Here is an 18,747-nt window from a genome sequence, read left to right on the forward strand (position 1 = left end):
AACCAGGCTTTCAGGCGGGTGAGGCTCAAATTTAGGGGCACATCCATTGCTCTGAGCCCCACAGTGAGCCCTTACTCCCCAAAATCACCTTTTTTAGCCATTTGTGCCTTCTAGGTGACAATTTTGCTCATACAAGGTCCAAGGACACCCCTGTTTTTCAGTCCCTCACCTCACCTGAGCTGCTCCAGGGCTCTCATCCTTTCCCCACTGACAGAACAAATCCATGGTGTGATTATTCCATAGCCACAGGGAATATTTTACCACCCTCCTCACTAAAAAACCCCTTCTTGCTGGAATATTACCAGCAGGGATGCTTTCAAAAGACAAATGACATGGAATTGTGGCCTTTTTTTAATTCACATTTAAAAAAAGCTGCCCTCTGCTTTGCCTTACTCTTTTTGTCACTACAGGTTGAATCTTATTGCTGTTTATTGCATTGAGGTACCCAAATCCTGCTGCAAGGAGCTAAAAAAAAAAAGGCAAATAAAGGGAATCAATGCTTAAATCCCAGCAGTTTCTTTAATATGCTGTAAAGAAACACCTTCAGAAAGTAAATAACAGGGAATGCTGGTTCTGCCAGGAAGCCTTGCAGGGCAGGACAGAGCCTGGGATGATCCATGGGATGCAGTTTTAGCCATCAGTAAAGTGACAACAGAGCTGTAAAAGCCTTTAAAAAACCCCAACATCTGTCCCAGTAAGCCAGGACAAAGCTCAGCAATCTGTGGAGAGCCTCTGCAGGGCTCCGAGGAGTTGGGAGAATTCAGGATAACTTTGGAGCAGGATCCAAACCCAGGCAGCTCCCACCTGGCTCCTCGCTCTGAGCTGTTCCCAGCCCGGGTTCACACACATCAAGGTCAGGCCTCAGAGTGCACCCAAAAAATTGGCAGAAGCCGAGAGAAAGGAGCCACAATGGATCCTCTGTGAGTGCAGCTCCTGAGGATCCTCCAGGGCACTGCTGGGGCTCAGGAATCCAAATTTTGGTGACAGCAGACAAACAATCCCAGGAGTTAAACAGAAACGGGGGCTGCTGCCTTCAGCCACAGATTGATTTTCTCCCTGCCAGGCAATTCATCAGCAGGCAAAGTTTTGATGAGTGCTGGAGGGAAAAAGAGAATTTACAACCCAAATTCAATTTCATTTTACTGCAGATTTTTTCCTGATTTCTTCCCGTGTTCCACATAATTTTGGTTGATTTATGAAAGCTCTGCAGCCACCAGGCCGTGGAAATAAAAGACAAACAAGGATAAACTTCATAGTTTTTATTCTGCAAAGCAATATGCACATCTTACAAACACAAAAATTAATCTAGGAGAGAAATGTCATTTCCAAATCAGCTATTAACCATCATGCAACAAGACAAGTGAAATGTAAGAACAAAACAAAACAAAAACCAAAAAACAGCCATCTGGAACCCTACAATCACCTGCAGAGGGTTGAAACCAAGGCTCAGATTTTCTATATAATGCCAAAGAAAATGCAAAAAAAAAAAAAAAAAAGAAAAAAAAAGAAAATGGCAGCTTTCTAAGAACAAGAAAACACGTACAAATAGAATCAAAACTGATTCAAGTCATAGTTAAAAAGAAAAAAGAAAACAAAAAAAGGAAAGATCAATATGATCTGAACTTTAATATTAAGTTTTAACTCTTCTGTTTGGCTGCATTTAACTTTGTACATCGCCTGGGAGCAATCCAATATTCCTCAGCATTCCAGCATTCTGGCCTGCTGGGACACCCTGCACCTCCCTGCTGCAATACAGGGGGCAAAAGGACGAACTAAGGCCAAAACCATCCAACTCTCCAACGTTTTCCCTTTTGCATTATGGTCACAATCTTTAATATTCCTGGGGGGTGCAGAAAGTGGGGGAGAAGTTGTCAAGCAGGCTCCTTTCATTCCCAAATGGTTTCCCTGACTGCCCCAATTCCAGCTGGGATGTTTGGAGTCGGAATTTGTTGGAAGAGGAAGGATTTGCTTTGCTGAAGGAGTCAGGTGATGGCGGGAGGGTTTTTGGGGATTTCCAGGATTTGCACCACCTCCCTCCCAATCTCCTATTCCTGCCTTTGGTCCCCAGATCAGGCCACCCTCGGAGGCAGCTCTTGGATTAACAGGGAAGGCTGGGCTTGTGTGATTTAGGACCAGCTCAGGCTGGGATTTAGGAACAGCTCAGGAGAAGCTCTTGGCCTGTTTCACTTCCCTGCCTCATCCCAGGGAAGCAGCATCAGCCCATAGCAGCATCAGGAGAAAACTGGGAGCTTCTTTTTTTATCCCTAAACTTCAAACCAGGCCATCTCTAAAGCTTTGCTTTAACATTCCCTAGAGGAAAACATGTCAGGAAATCCCAGTAAAGGAACTGAATTTTTGTGGGAGGAAACGTGTTCTGAAGGAAACTGGGACTGCTCAAACACCCTGAAGACTCGTGAACTTACTGAAGTCCCAACACACACAGAGCAGCAGTGGTGTCTGCAGGGAAGAAAATGGGAATTTTATGTCAGCATCACTGAGACTATGAGATTCTCACTTGGCTTTTTCCTTTTGTGGAGGTTGGAGCAAAAGGAAGAGGGAAAAAAGCCTGTGGGAAAGAGTGAGTGAATGAATGAGTGAATGAATGCAGAGCTGTCACACCACCTGAGAAAGATGGGAGAAAAGATGAAAAGTCAATTAAGGCAACCAGTGAGATTTAAAAGCAGTGGTGGAAATGTCTGCAGGAAGAGCCTGACCCCTGAAATTAAGGAGACTGCTCAAGTCAAGGAAGAAAAAACCAGCAAAAGGCAGAATGGGGAAGGGAGAAATGCACAGAAGCAAATCTCTGACTGAAGAATGGACACAGAGAACAGCAGGGGTTTCACTGGCTGGATTCTTTGACCTTCCTCATAAGAGCCCCACTTTTGTGGCCATTTTCCCCTGAGTGGACAGCAGTAAATGGCAATTTAATGAATTTAATGGGCCAGAGCTCAGCAGTGCCATTGGCAGCTGCTCCTCAGAGCTGCAGGCACAGTCCCAGAGTGAAGCTCTGTAACAAACTCTGAATTTCTTTTCCTTTCACTCTTTGCACTTGCCCAAGGCTGTGCAGAGCCCCAGCAGGCTGCTAACACAATACATCTTTTTATTAAGTTTCACTTTCTAGAAAGAAAAGAAAAAAAGGAAAAGGAAAAAAAAAAAAGGCTGACAGAAAGCTGCTCTGCAGCAGAGACACACAATCCTGGCTGGAGGGCTGGGGATGGGAGGCCAAGTGGAAAAGTTTTCCAGATAGTCTCTGTGCTGACTGGTTCTCTGGCATTCAGCAAGCCAAATGAAATATCAAAAAACCAAACCAAACAAAAAAAAAAATAATCAAACAGTTCTTTTCAGTAAGTAACAGTTTAAAATGGGACTTCACTTCTTAATTTTTTTACTATGAATAAAAGCACAAGTTTGTCCTAAATACAGCACTATTAAAATGTGAATATGTATCTTTTTTTTTCTTCCAAAAGAGAGAAAAAAAAAATCTAAAACGTTGATATCTTTTCTTGCAAGCAAGGAGCAAATGGAATAAAGTATTAGGCCACACAAACACACATTGAATTCACGGTGTAGATTGGTGGCTTTGGAAATGCAGGATTATATCAAAGGTGCATACTTGGTTCAAACACACTGTACAGATTGGGCAAAAAAACCAAACATCTCTTGGTTGGTTTGAGACACTTGCAAAGGCATCTTCACCTGCCCAGGTGCAGCTAGACAAAAATCTGCCTCTGTGGAACCTTTTCACTGCAGTTATCTACACCAACGTGGGGCTGTGCCCAGGCAGGGGCAGGAGGATCCCGACCACGCCACGGGACAAGCACATCTCCTCAGAATTCCTCTGGATATTCTGCTTTTATAAATATGTACAAATCAATTACAGGCACTTTGAAATGTCTTTGGTTGGAATAAACCAACATTGCAAGGTAATGGATTCACAGAGTGTTTAGACCCAGGCCGGGTTCAGCAGGCAATGGTTTCGGTCGCTCTCGGGAGAGGGAGAGAGGGTTTTATGCTTCTGACAAAGCAACCTGGGGAAAAAAAAAAAAAAAAAAAAAGGGAAGAGAAAATATTTAATTAAAGGCAAATTCTTAATCCTGTAACAGTGATATGATTTATCTCTGTGAGCTGGCAGAGCTGTCCTTGACTTTTCAAAGCAAGCTTGGAAAGTCTGACTTGGAAAGGAAATCAAAGCCAGTCTGAAGGTGTTTTGTACTTTGCAAAAATCAATGGAATGAAAGTCCCAAACCACCCAAAACCAAAAAAAAACTCCACAAAAACCACCCCAAACCAGCTCAAACTACAAAATATCGCTAAGATCAAAAGCTGTCAACACTGGCTTCCTACTTCTCAATTAAATATATTCATATTTAATCCTTCAGGCAAACTGCAAGTCCCTAAGGTAACACTGAACAATGACTCTTTCAACAGCTTTGTTACTGTTTTTAACTTAATTTTGATTAACAACCAATGACTCTTTCAACAGCTTTGTTTTTAGCTAAATTCTGATGAACAACCCTTAGGATTATGTATCACGTTTTACTCAAAGTTTTCAGTCTGTTGTGGTAAAAGATAATGAATAAATAAAGATTTAATGCCACCTATTCATTGTTTCACACAGAACAGTTCAAGCAACACCAGAATTGTGGCAGAAGAGTCACGGCCCAGCCCTTCCTGAGCTGCAGGAATCCATTTCTGGAGGACATTTTGGGAACTCCAAAGCACTTGTGTGGATTTTATAACCCTCACCTGCACTGTCCACAATGGAACACCCAGGTCTCTCTGAAAGACAATTAAATCCCCATCTCCAGAGACAAGAAAAACCAGTCTGTCCTCTGGCCAGCAGGAGCTTTTCTCTGTTTTCTTATCAGAGTCAAGGTTTTGTTACTCACCTTTTCAGAGCAGAATTCTGTGTTGCTTTGCCTCAGTTTGCTTGGTCTGCCTTTGATGACTGCATAGCAGAACATTGTAATCACCATCACAAAGAGGAAGTAACTGGTGTGCATGAGGTGCAGGTTTATTAGAGAACGATCATCCTGCACACAGAAAAGCAAATTAAAACCATTTCCTGACTTAGCATTTGATATTAAAGCAATAATTACTACATCAACCCAAAAATTACTTCATGAATCAACTTTCTCCCCTTTGCAGAGCAATGGAAGTGATTCCTAATTGTGGCACAGAATGTTTCTTCTGTTAAAAATCTGTGTTGTGGATATTTCTCCAAATATTGGCAGAGGCTTTTGTGAAATGATTTCAAATTACAAATGGTGGTTATTAAGAGCTGTGAGGCACGTGGATGAAGATCATCAAATCCATTAGGGTGGAGCATTCTCACCCTTTGCACCACACAACAAACCAGCAGCAAAAATGACAATTTTAGGAACCATATTCAATGAACCCAGAGCTAAGCATTTACTGAAAACACCAGAGGAACATCCCAGCACTTACATCTGGAACTATGACAGTTAGTTTGGGATTTAAAGCATGGTAGACTTTCCCAATTGCTCCCTTGTAACACCAGAAGGGGTTGTAATCCTGGGCATATTTAGTGTTCGAGTCTCTGGCCGTGGTGAAGATCTTGTACCACAGAGTGGCATTGCTGTAGGTTTCAGGAACACAATGTGGTGGCTGACTGCAAAAAAACACAAATAATCAGCACCCTGAAATGTATTTTCCATGTTCAACCAGGACAACTTTTCTTCTCCAAACATGGTTTTAGTTTGGGCCTTCCAAAGCAACAACAAAACCCCAAAGTTTAAGTTCAAAACCCCCAAAAGCCACATGATTGCAATGCTAAAATTAGAATTGAGCTGCATGTTGTTGCACTAAGCCAACATCCCACAGTTTAATTGGAAAAATACTGGTTTTCCTAAGGCTTCCACAGCCTGGGGTTCTCCAGGTTGGATGGGACAGTGTCAGGGAATGCAGAGAAGGCAAAGGGAAGATATTTTGGTGGCAGCCTTTGCCTTGTGCTGATCCCTCAGCAGGGAAGAGAGAAAAAACCTCAGTGTCAAATCTCATCTCTGAAACTCAATTATGGGATAAAACCCTTAAATTTCCACGGATTCTCTTGCTCCCAGTGAAGTTTAAATCACATTTGAAAGGCAGGCATGGGCCAAAAAACCTCAAAGACAGCAGAGCTTGTGAGAGAAATGAGAGGGAAGGAGTGCAAGGACGTAATTCCCACCATCAACAGGAATTTCCAGGAGGAATTAACAACTCAGAGGAATTAATGAGGCAGGAAAGAGGCCCTGGGGGAGAGCTGCACTCACACTGTGACTGGGAACACGTTGCTGGCTGCTGTCACCGTCATGCAGGAGCTGAACACCACCTGCTCGCAGTGGCCGTGCAGGACACAGTCATCGGAATTCCAGGCAGCCGGCAGGGTGAAGGTGATGTTGATTTCCTCGTGGGATTCTCTGCCTTTGGGAAAGACACCGGGAAAATTGGGGTTTTGGTTCACAAAAGTATCTGAGCAACAATGGCTGGGATAAGGAGAACACACAAATGATTAGGGCAGGAAACATCAGCCTTTGGAGTCATCCCGGATCTTTGCAGGCGACAAAGAGCAAAAAGAAAAGTTAAAACCCAAAACAAAGCACAAAATCCCCCAGCTGCTGCTCTTTCTAATCTCTCCCACTCCAGAACTGGGCTCACCAGGCTGCTTTCAGAAATTAAAAACTCTTTTTAAGTGAATTCATGCATGTTTATTAGAAAAGCCTTTCTCCTCCTAAGAACTTTGTTCCACATCTGTTTTTTCTGATGCTCACTTTTCAAACTGGAGATATCTGTGTAGAGAAAAAGGTGCCAGCAGATACTGAACTGCACATTAAGTCATGTACAATAACTCCACATGGAGAAATTCGGACTGAAAACAAATCCAGGCTGCTGCAAATGGAGCTTGCATTTGGTAGCTCTCAAAGCAGGAACAAAACAACAGAAAATACAGTAATGCACATTTGCAGCTATGGGCAATGTCTCTCCACAGCTTCAAGACCTTCAATATTATTATAAAATGCAATTCTGGCTGAAAGCTAAAATACAGTGAGGTTCTATTACCAATTTCTATTAATTCTCTATGAATTCCTGGCAGGCAGCCAGAGAGCAGATTGGTCTCTGCACACCACAGAAACCATAATCATCTTATCTGGTGCTGTTTGTGATATTAAAGCTGATTCACTTCTGCATTTTAGATAAACTAGAAATTTTTAGACAACATAATACTCCCTTGCTGCATCTATGCCACATTTCAAATGTCAGTTGAGGACCTGATGGATCAAGACAAAACTGAAGAGAGTCACTGGAATTTTGCTGGTTCAAAAATGACCTTCCATTGTCATTAGGTTTAATCATTTCAAACTGCCAAACCTGATCTTGGCACACCTGCAGGTTCTGTTCCATTCTGAACGCAGAGAAAAGTTCCTCTAACAAACAAGTGAAGGGCTCCAAACAGGAATAAACTCACAATAAATCTGGGAACACATCTGTGTTCTGTGCATAAGATTTATCTTACCCATAGTAAGCTGGGGAATTTTTATTTCATTATATAGTTATTTAAATCACAGAAATATTTAGAGTCATACATCTAAAAACTGTCTTGTTTCACTCCCCTGCCATGGGCAGGGACACCTTCCACCATCCCAAGTTGTTCCAAGCCCTGCCCAACGTGCCCTTGGACACTCCAGGAATGTGGCATCCACAGCTTCCCTCTTCACCACCCTCACAATAAAGATTTTCTTCCTAATATTTAATCTAAACCTGTTTAGCTTCAGTTTGAAGCCAACCCCCTTGTGAAAGATTAGAAAAGAAAACCATAACCTGCATTTTTAAAAATCCAGCCTTGCCTACCGGAAAGTCCAATCTGGTGCCCAAAAATGGTGGAGCTGAGGTGAGTGACATTGCGGGAATATCCCCCAAAAGGTCTCAGGGGGTCCAGGGTCAGCGTGATGGTGACAGAGATGTTGATGGGACCAGAGTCCTCGAGGGTCTGTGGGGACTGTGTGGAAGACCTGGCCTGCCCGCTGGTCACGGTGCTCTCGGGGGTCGTGGTGTCATTCAGGAGGTGCTTTAAGGTTTCATTCTCGGATATACAGAAGTCCAAATCATTAAATCTCAGGAGGAAAGTATTCCAGTCCTTCAAATAAAGAAAGAGAGATTTCCAGGCCGTGAGGGAGCTCACGCCTCCCGTCCCAGGCCATTACACAGAAATCACACGGCTCACAGAGCAGCACAAACACACCACGGCTGCCTCAACCACAGCAAAACTGTTTGTAGGAGTCACCTGGGCTCAGTCCCAGCTCCCTCCCCTGAGCTAGAAAGGAAACTTGGTCTGTTCTCACCATGCTCCAGGGGTTCTGCCCAGGTTTCCCTGTTACAGGGAAGAAGTTCCCCACACTAAATAACCACAACTAAACAATACATAAACATAACAATAGCTAAACTCCCCAGCTAAATAACAAACTACAAGGTTCCTAGCCACAGCAGGGAACATCCATGACAGATGATTTGGCCTCATCCTTGATGTAAAACAAAACTCACAAACATTCACCCCAACATCCCTTCTGAAAGCCAAATGGAGACAATCCCCCACACAACTCTGCTCTCTAGGAGGGGGAAAAAATGCACTTCAGGCATGTTTCCCAAATTAACATCATTTCTGCAGTGTGGGACACAGATTGAGAAAGTAAGAAATTTACAGCCTGAAAAATATTCCAGGCTGGAGCTTCTCAGCTCTGTTCCCAGCCCATCAGCTGGCCCAGCTCAAGGCTGGGGAGAATTTCTCCCAGGGTGATAATTTAGTCAAAATACAAAGGAATTAATAACAAAGATAGAACACCTGTTGTGGTGTGTGCCCAGGCCCTGGCAATGGGGTGTCTTCTCTCTGAACCAATCACCTTTTCTCTACTCTTAGAATTGCAGTCATGCTATAAAACCAAGTGTGTTCCTGAATAAACTTGGCTCTTTCTTCCTGTCATGAAGGACAACCATGTAGCTGTGCATCTTATTTCTGCCACACTGAAAGGGTTAAAACCCCTTTCCATGGCCACACTCACGTACCTCAGTCATTTCTGGTGATTTGATCTCCTTGATTTTGAAGAAGTAGCCCAGGGTGAGGAAGGCGATGGCCATGGCGCTCACGCTGATCATGAACACCACGAGCGGAGGGCGGCTGCTGATATAAACCTTCAGGTTCTCCAACAGGTTTATGTAGAACATTATTCTGATTGTTCACCTGAGGGGAAACAACGTTCCAACAGAGTCACTGGACTGTGTGTTACAGGTGGGAGGTGGTGCATCACATCACACTCAAGTGTGACACAGAGAAATGGGATGTGCACAAAACTGAGATTCAATTCTGTGGCTGTGCTGCTCCCCGAGCACAGAGCGTGTGCCTGAAATGCAGCAGCCATCACAACAGGCTCCACATCACCTTCCCAGGGCCTCAAAGTGCCAGCTGGGAAGGAGAATTTAAGGAATGAGGGCTTCCAGCACAGCCCAGCATCGCTGATAAATGATAAACCCAGTTCTTGCCTTTCCCCAGGCAGGGTGGCACTGCTGCATTTTAATGCCAGAGATGTCTGAATGCACCAAGCTACAAATCAAACTTTGCACATCCTTTGAAAACCGAGGCTGGAGCCTCAAGGATCCCTCTTTAGCTCATTCTAAATACCTCTGTATTCAAAGCAGGGTCTGAGAAGCAGCCCTACATTATTTTAGCCTTTTACATCAAGAATCCTATGATCAGAAATACTCAAAAACTGCATTAAGACTCCTGGAAGACTTAAGACATTAAGGCTGGAAGACTCTTGGTATTTATTTAATTCCTGCAGGATCTGGAACTTTTTGTCCTGTCTGTAAGCCAAGCCAGGACCTTACACGCTGAGGAAATGTCCCAAGCCATTAATTTTTGCCCCAAATACAATATTTTTGTCCGATTCCCCTCCTGAATTTTTAACTGCAGAGCAAAAAGACCCAAATTTTTGTATCAGCTTCCCCACCTCTCCTCGCAGGGAAGAGCAAAGAGCCAGGTGTTAAAGGGCAGCCTTGTGACATCTCCTTCAGAAGCTCTGCGAGGAGGAACTCGAGCCAACCTTTGTCTTACCTAAACCCTGGCTGAAAAAGCTTTGAACCCCAACTAAACCACCGAGGCAGGAGCTGTTCCTAGCAATCCCCAAAATTCTGAGGGAAAGGCAGAAAGAATTCTGCACTGCAAGGGTTAAAGTTGGAACATCCATAGAGATCTGATAACATTTAATTAAGGCAGGGACTGCTCCTGCAGGTCGGGGTGATTGCCACTGACTGCCATCATTGTCATTTACAATCCAGGTGCAGCAGGGCTGAAAAGTGGATGAGAGAGGCACAGGGCAAGGCAGGGAGGGATCTGTGATCTGATCTATTGATTTAAGAGAAAACAAAAGAAGGGTAAAGGACTCAGACAAAGCCCTTTTCAGAGCCCACGGAGTACAATGATCCCAACTTCCTTGTGTATACCCAGGATTTTATTGGCAGGATTGCTTGTTCCTGTTAACAGAAGAAATATTGACAGAACCTGCAAAAGTGCCCCAGAGAGGGGAAAATCCAGCTTGGGGAGAAGAGACAGAGGTGCAGTGCCAATAACACAGCCCTGGGCTGTGCTGCTGACCTGGCTGGAACCTGCTGAGCCAGAGCCCTCCAGAGCTCAGCATCCCATCCTGGGCTCGGAATTTTGCACCATCAACCCCTTCCCATCCACCCTGCAAAGCCCAGGAAGTTTTGCTCAGTGAGAAGTGAGGGTGCTGTGAACGTCTCCACAAACTCAAGAGTGAAAAGCAGGGAAAAGGAGAGGGAAGAGAGGGGAAGAAAAGGTGATGAGAAATGTGCACCTTACCAGAACTTTGTCCCAGAGCAGCTGTGGCACAGCCAGGCCAGGGGAGGTGACACAAAGCAGCAGGGACAGGGGAAGGGAGAGCTGGGGCTGGCAGGGATCATGCTGGGAATGAATGATCCGCCCTCCTGCACGTTCTGCCTATCTTGTCCCTGGCAGCAAATTCCTTAAAAGAGCCCGAGGTAAAAACCCCAAACCAAGCAGCAAAATGCCAAACACTCCCTCTGGAAACATGGGAGACACATGCAGAGATGGAAGGAGATCAAAACCTAAACCAAAAGCAGAGCTGTAGGCAGCGTCCCCTCCTGAATTTCCTTTAGGAAATAACACAGATGCAGAGTTTATTGCAGTTTTAATCAGGGCTGAGTGTCACCCACAGCACATCCAGGGCTGGGATTCCTTTTTTTAAAGGGGTTTCCAACAGCTCCATTAGAATTTGTATACCACAGGGTCTAAAGCCAGCCATAAAAAATCCGGGATGTGCTGAAAATCCTACACAGAGAAATATTCAGGCTAATATTTTTATGTAAGAGATCACCAGCTTTTAAGTGCCAGTTGTTTAATATGCTGCCATAACTCAGTGGCTTTGAAAGCAATTAGAAAATGTCATAAGCTGCAATTTCTGAGGAGTAATGTGCCTTTGGAGCATTTGGAAGGGAAAAGGGAACAACTGTGGATTTCAGTACTGGAGCTGACATGAAAATAGCAATGGATGAATGTTTCCATGCTGCTGCCTGAAGAATTACTGATTTTTTTATCAAAGTACTTAAATAACTTTAATTATCACAGAATTTGTGATCCAGATCAGTGCATTACATCAAAATGTCTATGGATTTTCAGGGTTCCTTAAACTCCTCTCTGTTAGAATCAGAATGCATCACAACTCTGCTGCCAGCTCTTGCAACTCACTTCCTCCTCTGTGTAAATTAATAACTTCAAAAATATCATTTAAACTTCTATTTCTTGTTCACAGAGTATTAAAAAAAAACCCAAAAAAACAACAAACCAAAACAAACCAAGCAAAACAATGCTTTTACCTCTTGGCAGGTCAGGCAAGCAAGATCAGGTTTCACTTTTTAGCCAAATAAATAATTTAGTGAGTGGCTCTAATGACTGCTGCTGCCTCTCCCCACTCCAGCAAAGCCTTTTAATACTTGCTGCAATAAAAATCTCTCCAGTCAGACTAAACAAGGAGCTCAAGAATGAAAACTGCCAGGCTGGAACATTGGCCAGCAGCTCCAAGGTAATTGCTGGGTAGTGAGGGATGTTCAGCAGCAGTTCCAGCTGCTGCAACTCGCCAGGAAAGCCTGGAAATGTTGTGCTCTTAAATCAGCATCTACAAACCCAGGCAGGGAAAAAGATTAAAATTATAAAGGGTGCAAATATAACAGTTTAATCTGTCAGAGTGCCAGAGAAACTCAGAATTGAGCAGCCAAATAAAAAGCAAGAAAATATTCTACAATTTGGGGAGTTTTCCTCCAAAACAGCTCCTGACAGCAACCTCAAAGGAGTTACATTGTGAATTCCTCTTTATTTGTGTATGAAAGTGTGGAAAAGGAAGCTGCTGAAATAGACTGATGAGTTTTTCAAAGCTAAATTACAAACAAGGAAAATCTTGAAGTCTATTGCAAAGACCAACAAGTCAATGCAATGAGTCACAGCTGAAAGTATTAAATTCCCATTTTGAGGCTTAATATCAAAGGAGCTGAATTCCTAAGAACAATAAAAACCCCATATTCTGTACTAAAGCAGGTATTGAAAGCAAAATTGCAGTTAACAAAGTGGAAAAAAAACCCCAAACATGAATTTTAGAGAGATCAAAGCAGTTTGACATTTTTGTCAATAATGTCAACTACCACCCTGCCACCAGAAAGCTTAAAATGATGGAATTTCCTCACTGATATTTCCCCTTCTTGTTGTGCAGGTAAGGTTATCACTCTGGAGGAGGATTTTAAATGTGAAACCACCACAAAATTGTCCTAAGGAGGGAAATTGGGTGGAGGAGAAGGGCAGGAGGCAGCACTTCTCTTTTAGGATCTCACAAGTGATTTTTTCAACATCTCATTGCACAGAACAGTGTTTAAATTGAGCTGTGCAGCTCAAAAAAAAATAAATCAATTATATTTTCAAAGGTGCCTCACTACCAGGAATGCAAAGGGGTTAGGAAAAGGGTTAAACACTTTGAATGAAAATGATGTTGTGTGCCAGAGGAATATTTACAAACACAAATCAAACAAACTATGGGAAAGCAGCCATCAATAAATGCAAACAAAGCACTGGTGTTCACCTCAACGTGCCTCTCCTTTAACAACAATAAACAGCAGCAAGTACCAAAATCATCTTTCATTTGGTTTTCTTCTCTTCGAATTTGATAAAGCAAAATAAAAATCAGAGTTGTGTGAGCTGGGGCTGGTGCTGTTCAACATCTTTGGGGGTGACAGGGACACGGGGACAAGCTTGACAATGACACCAAACTGTGGGAAGGGATCTGGGACAACCCGAGCACGTTCAAGACCAAGTGTAAGGAACAGGAACTTTCCCATCCTGGTGTTGAGATCTGCAGCAGCTTCACATCATCTTTTTTTAGGAAGTGTGGATCCCTGTGGGATGAAATTGCAGAGCCTAAAACCTTCCCCAGCAGCAGCAGGGCAGGCAGGAAGGAAGAATTCATCCTGGAGGAATCCTCCAGGGCACAGCTCAGCCTCCTCTCCTCGTCCCAGGAACAAAATAAACCCAAATCAGCAACCTCCGAGCACATCCCAGCACATTTCTCCCCAGCACAGAGGGAGGGAAGAAATCAGGGCGTGGGGAGGAGGAAACTTCACAAAAAAACATCACCTTGGGTCCTTGAATCCAACCAAATACAAGCCCAAGATCAGTAGCCAGATGTGCACAAACATCTGCTCCAGTGGGAGATAACGGGAATTATCAGTTTGCTGAGCTATTTTATCCACCAATATCTTAACTGATAAAAAACTCCACGTTTTCCTGGAGCCTGGGAGCTGAAAATGGCAGGAAAATATGCAGAGAGGGCAGGAGGAGAGCAGCACCTGGAAATGTGGAAAAGGACATTCCTTCCCCCTGATATCCTGATAATGCATCAGGATGCAGAATATAAACAAAAACCAGGGACTTGCATGAATAGAAAGAAGCAAACGCTTCATACTTGCATGAAATGTTTCTTTTCACCTCTCAAAACACTTTTTAAAGCTCAATTAATCATTTTAACATCCCCAAGAGGGGCACAAACAGCAAATATTTCAGGTCTGCCCGTGAAACAAAGCCAAGGAAGGGAAGTAATTTGGTGAGTGATAGAAAATTTTAAAGCTCAAACTGAGACTGAATTTCAAACACCCTAATTCCCGACTTCAACCCTCTATAAAGACAGAAAGCTTTAAATAAAAGGCCAATGATGTAAAAAATAAAAAGGAAAACAAACATTACTCAATCTGTGTGTGACAGCCCTTCCCAACAGTCTGGTGTTGTTCAAAAAGTCTGGTGGATTCACCACAAGCACCTGAACCTTGTGCCAGCTGATACTCTGGGGACAGCAAAGTTGATTTCTATTTCCCATTGGAAGAAAAATTCGTGCAGAAACAGACAGATCCAAACAAGTTCCAAGTATTTTTAATATGCTCTGAGTTCATAAAAATGATGAATGAGAAAAGGGAAGGAAAGTTAAAAGTCAAGAAGCAGAAAGAGAGTGAGGAAGCTTTTTTCCCCTGGTTCAATGAACCCTGAATTCTGACTTTTGTTAGAAGTGAAAAACATAATTTAAAACATACCCAGCTGTAAAATCAAAATGAACTCAACCTCTGGTTGAAAATCAGACATTTTGGTGCCAAACTTGAAGCAGGCATCTCTGTCTGCCAAGAGCCTGTGCCATGGGAATGAATCCACTTCCATCTAAAAGAGCTCATGGGCATTTTTAAACCCTCCAGCTTTTCCAAGTCATGACTTCCAACGTGAGTTACCATAACCCAAATCAGCCAGACTGCAATAAAACACACAATAATAGATGAAGGACTTTGAATTTATACTCAAAATACTATTCTGGTTACTGCTGCTTAGCATGAGAAGCTGGGAGAGGAAAGGAAAAGTAAAATTATTCCATTTTACAGGATCTTTAAAGATCCATGAGAAATCAAATTCTTTGTACACTCAACTGGCAGCAGCCAAAACTACAGGATGGCTTTAATCAAGAAGTGTGAAAATTCTCAGTGACTGTTCAATAATCAGAAACTGTTTGAGTGACCAGCTCAAGGTTAATTGTTGACTTCATTAAGGAATGTGGGACCCAATTCAGCAGTGAAAGTGCAGAGAAATGCCAGGAAAAGGCTCCTCAGTCTGTAATGAGAACTGTGAGGAGACAGAGATGCAGACAGATACACAGCTTGAATCACAAGCAGAAAAATGACTGACAAGCTGAGGAAATGGCAGCTTTGGGGAATGGCAAATTCAGAGTTTGGGTGTGGAAAGAAGGGAGAGAAGCAGCAAAACAGCCAATGGCCACTGAAGGAAACAGAAACAGCAGCAAAACCAACTGAAATGAGGGAGCTGGGCAACAGCTGAGATATCTGCAATATTATCACGTCTGTGTGCTTCACCCCCACTGCTCAAAGGAAACAGGACCTCAACTGGGTGAGCTCACTCTCCATTTTAGAGATTAACAAACCCCCAAATGCCAGGACACACACAAGTTTTCATCTGGGAGCTCTGAGCCCTGGGAACCAACTTAATTCACAGGTCAGGACAGGCTTAGAAAGAAAATGAATTCCCACCCAGCCATGCTTTGGGTAAGGGGAATTTTGGGAAAAACAAAATTCTGACACCAGCGAGTTTCATTAATAACTTAGGACTCAATTGATAAAAAAGCTTCATTTCTACAAAACCTGTGATGTTATTTAATAAAAAAGAAGATTATCCCAGCTGCCAGATCTGCAGGATCAGCTCAGGGGGAGCTCCAGGAGGGGCCCAGCCGAGGTGCTGGATGTGCCAGGCTCTGTCCTGCTGTCCCCAGCTCACAAAGGACACCGAGCCCTGTTTGTCCCCTGCCCTCAGCTGGGCACTCTCAGAGCACAGGGACTATTTTGTTTGATCAGGTGGCCTTTCAAGCTCTTGTCTTTCAAGTGGAAAAGAAGAATCACATTCCACCAGAGCCACTCCTCAAATCACGGCAGGTAACAAAGGCTTAATCCTCTCCGATGGCGCTCAGGGAGGGTTCTTGAGCCACAATTGAGCATTATCTGTGCTCGGGCTGCCACAAGAGTTCTCTGTGCTGTGAGCACCTGCCGGGCAGGAGCTGGAGCGCTGCCATCAGCGATGATTCCCAGAGCCCGGGCAAAGGCAGGAGCGGGGAAGGGGCAGCAACTCCGCCGGTGAAACCCGAACCGCTGTGTCCTGCCCAGGGGCACCGGGACTCATCGCCGAGTATTTCCTGTAAGTCAGCCCTCAGAAAAACGCAATAATCGTTTACCACAAGAGCCAGGCCCAGGTTTTCTTCCCCACCACGTTCCTGCAGCGGCCAAACTTTTCGGGGAAGTTCAGCGAGGATGTGGAGAGCAAACCTTAATGAAGCCTTATCCACGCTCCAGGTCTGTCTGCCGGCACAAATTTAATCGCAAATTCCACCTCCAGAGCTAATCCTGCAAATTAATTTCCCCAAAGACAAACCCTTACAGAGCAAACAAAGGCAAAAGGAGGAAGAAAATGAAATCCCAGCTGTGCTGTAATATATTTTTTTCCGGGGTGACTCCGATCCATGGTTTGGATATAACGGCAGGGATGGAGCAGCCATGTTCTAGGCATGATGCACCAGGAATTGTATTATTAAAACCATCAGGACATCATTAGACAACTTAAACCCTTCAAAAAGTGAAAGAGGATGAAACATGGGTGTACAGCAAACTGGGGAACAAAATCCCAAAACAACCACACAAATAAAGCCCAACGCAGGAATCACCGTCCAGAGGCTATTTTGAAACACAACTATTTTTAGTGCTACAGAAATTATTATTATTCACCGCTTTTTTCCTTTTTTCCCGCTACGACGCCACGCATACAAACTTCAAAGGGACGACCTTTCCCAAAATAATTTTTTTATGGAAACAACAAAAATAAACCGACGCTACAACCCCCCAGCAGAGCCGAACCAGTCCGAACCCAGGCGGGACGCGGGGCTCGGCGGGCAGCGCAGCGATGCCGCGGCCCGGGGCTCCCCGGGGGCTCTCCCGGAGCTCCCCCCGCTCCTCCCAGCCCCGGAGCGGCCTCAGGGCGGGCGCATTCCCCGGGCAGGCCGGGCCCGTCCCCTCCTTACCGGCGTCCGCGGCGGGGCTCGGGCCCCCGGGCCGGGCGGGGCTCAGAGGCGGCGGCGCTGCCGTGCGGGCGGGCTCTGCACCATCGTCCTGCCCTGCCGGGGCTGCGGGCACGGGCGGACGGGCAGCGGGGCGAGAGGCCGCTCCCCGGGCAGCCCCGGGCCGGACACACGGACAGGCCCCGGCACCGGGCCCCGCCTCCGCCGCCGCTTCCGGGCCGCAGCCCTGACCCCTCACCCGCCGACGGTGGCGCGGGGGGGACAAGATTGAGGCGGTGCCGGCAACGCGGGAGGGGCCGGGAGCGGACCCCGGAACAGCACAGGGAGAGGCACCGGGAACAGCACAGGGAGAGGGACCGGGAACAGCACCGGGAGAGGGACCGGGAATAGCACCGGGAACAGAACCGGGAACGGGCACAGGCGCTCCCCGCCTTCTCTCCTGGCATTCCTGGAAATAGCACCTGGAATGGGCCCGGGAACGGAACCGGGAATAGCACAGGGAGAGGCAGTAGGAATAGAAGGGGGAGTAGGCCCAGGAACGGAACCGGGAACAGAACCGGGAATGGGCCCGGGAACAGCACGGGGAACGGAACCGGGAACGGCCCCGGGCGCCCCCCGCGTTCTGTCCCGGCCCGGGCGCTGCAGCCCCGCGCTCCCCGCTCCAGCCTCTCTCAGGATGCTCCTCCGCCTTCTCCATCCCCCTTTCCTCTAAAAACTATCCCCAAACATCTTTTTTATGTTTCCTAAAAGTGCCCGATACCTAAAAGAGTTAAGGGTTAAATCCTTAAAGCAAACAAACCGTCATTTACATTGCTCGTGATAAATAATATCATTGTTATATATTGCATTATTACATATTACTGTTTGCTATTAATAATTAGTATTATTAATGGTAATACGATGAGGCTGCTGATGTTTCCACGACGATAATGTGAAGTCTGGTAGAGCTGTTTGCTGTCCCCGGCTGGACAAGCTGGGAGAAAACCTTCCCTAAATATTGGGTGAAAAATATTCCCTAAAAATGCTTTGGGGAAGGTAAAACTCCAGCTGGATCAGAAAGGTCAGAAACCCCCAGAGCTCCCACAATGGCAGTACTGAATTAATGAGTGATAGTCACAATTAATAACTCCAGCAGTTCCTGTAAAATATCTTCCTTACCGAGCGAAATAAAGGCAGGAGCTCACATGAAAAGAAATATTTTACAATAAAAGATCCTGAGCTAAGAGCGGGAAAAACAAAGCCAATTTCTGATACTGTGACAGACTTTTCAATTACTTTAAGGGACGATATTTCCATTAAATCTCTGGTTCGCTGTTTTTTGTAGCACTGGGGTCTGTGCTCCAAAACCCCGCTCAGGGATTACTCCAAATCCCTCGTTCCTGATTCATTTACTCAAAACATCCCCACTTTAGCGGCTTGGTTACAAGATGGCACATGAAAAAGAGATATTTGAGTTCCAAAATCGTTCTGAAGTCAATGGCTTCGCTGTAAAGAAAATAAAAAAGAAACATTCTTACCCAGCCTAGCACTTGAGAACTGTTGTCTGCCGACCCGGAGAATGCAGAAGCAG

General features: G+C 44.9%; 1 protein-coding gene across 1 annotated transcript; it reads right to left on the reverse strand.

Moving 5' to 3' along the window:
• Positions 1 to 1,244: 1,244 nt before the first annotated feature.
• On the reverse strand, positions 1,245 to 17,404 carry TMEM248 (transmembrane protein 248). The gene is made up of 7 exons (XM_088177150.1): positions 17,181 to 17,404; positions 9,058 to 9,232; positions 7,849 to 8,134; positions 6,273 to 6,423; positions 5,449 to 5,632; positions 4,890 to 5,033; positions 1,245 to 4,028 (listed from the first exon to the last, which is right to left on the reverse strand). Exons 2-7 carry the CDS (start codon positions 9,214 to 9,216, stop codon positions 4,008 to 4,010), a joined length of 945 nt encoding a protein of 314 aa, XP_088033276.1. The 5' UTR covers positions 9,217 to 9,232; positions 17,181 to 17,404; the 3' UTR covers positions 1,245 to 4,007.
• Positions 17,405 to 18,747: the final 1,343 nt, after the last annotated feature.

This window comes from Sturnus vulgaris, chromosome 21 (genome assembly GCF_052056855.1).
Source record: "Sturnus vulgaris isolate bStuVul1 chromosome 21, bStuVul1.hap1, whole genome shotgun sequence".
In the NCBI taxonomy this organism is placed as follows: Eukaryota; Metazoa; Chordata; class Aves; order Passeriformes; family Sturnidae; genus Sturnus; species Sturnus vulgaris.

Bases quoted from the DNA above. Each gene is read 5' to 3' on its own strand.
- TMEM248 (XM_088177150.1), bottom strand. From the start codon at position 9,216: ATGTTCTACATAAACCTGTTGGAGAACCTGAAGGTTTATATCAGCAGC. The intron at 6,424-7,848 runs GTAGGCAAGGCT...TCTTTCCCAAAG, and splicing joins GCACCAGATTGGACTTTCCG to GCAGAGAATCCCACGAGGAA. The intron at 5,633-6,272 runs GTGAGTGCAGCT...GTTTTTTTGCAG, and splicing joins AACGTGTTCCCAGTCACAGT to TCAGCCACCACATTGTGTTC.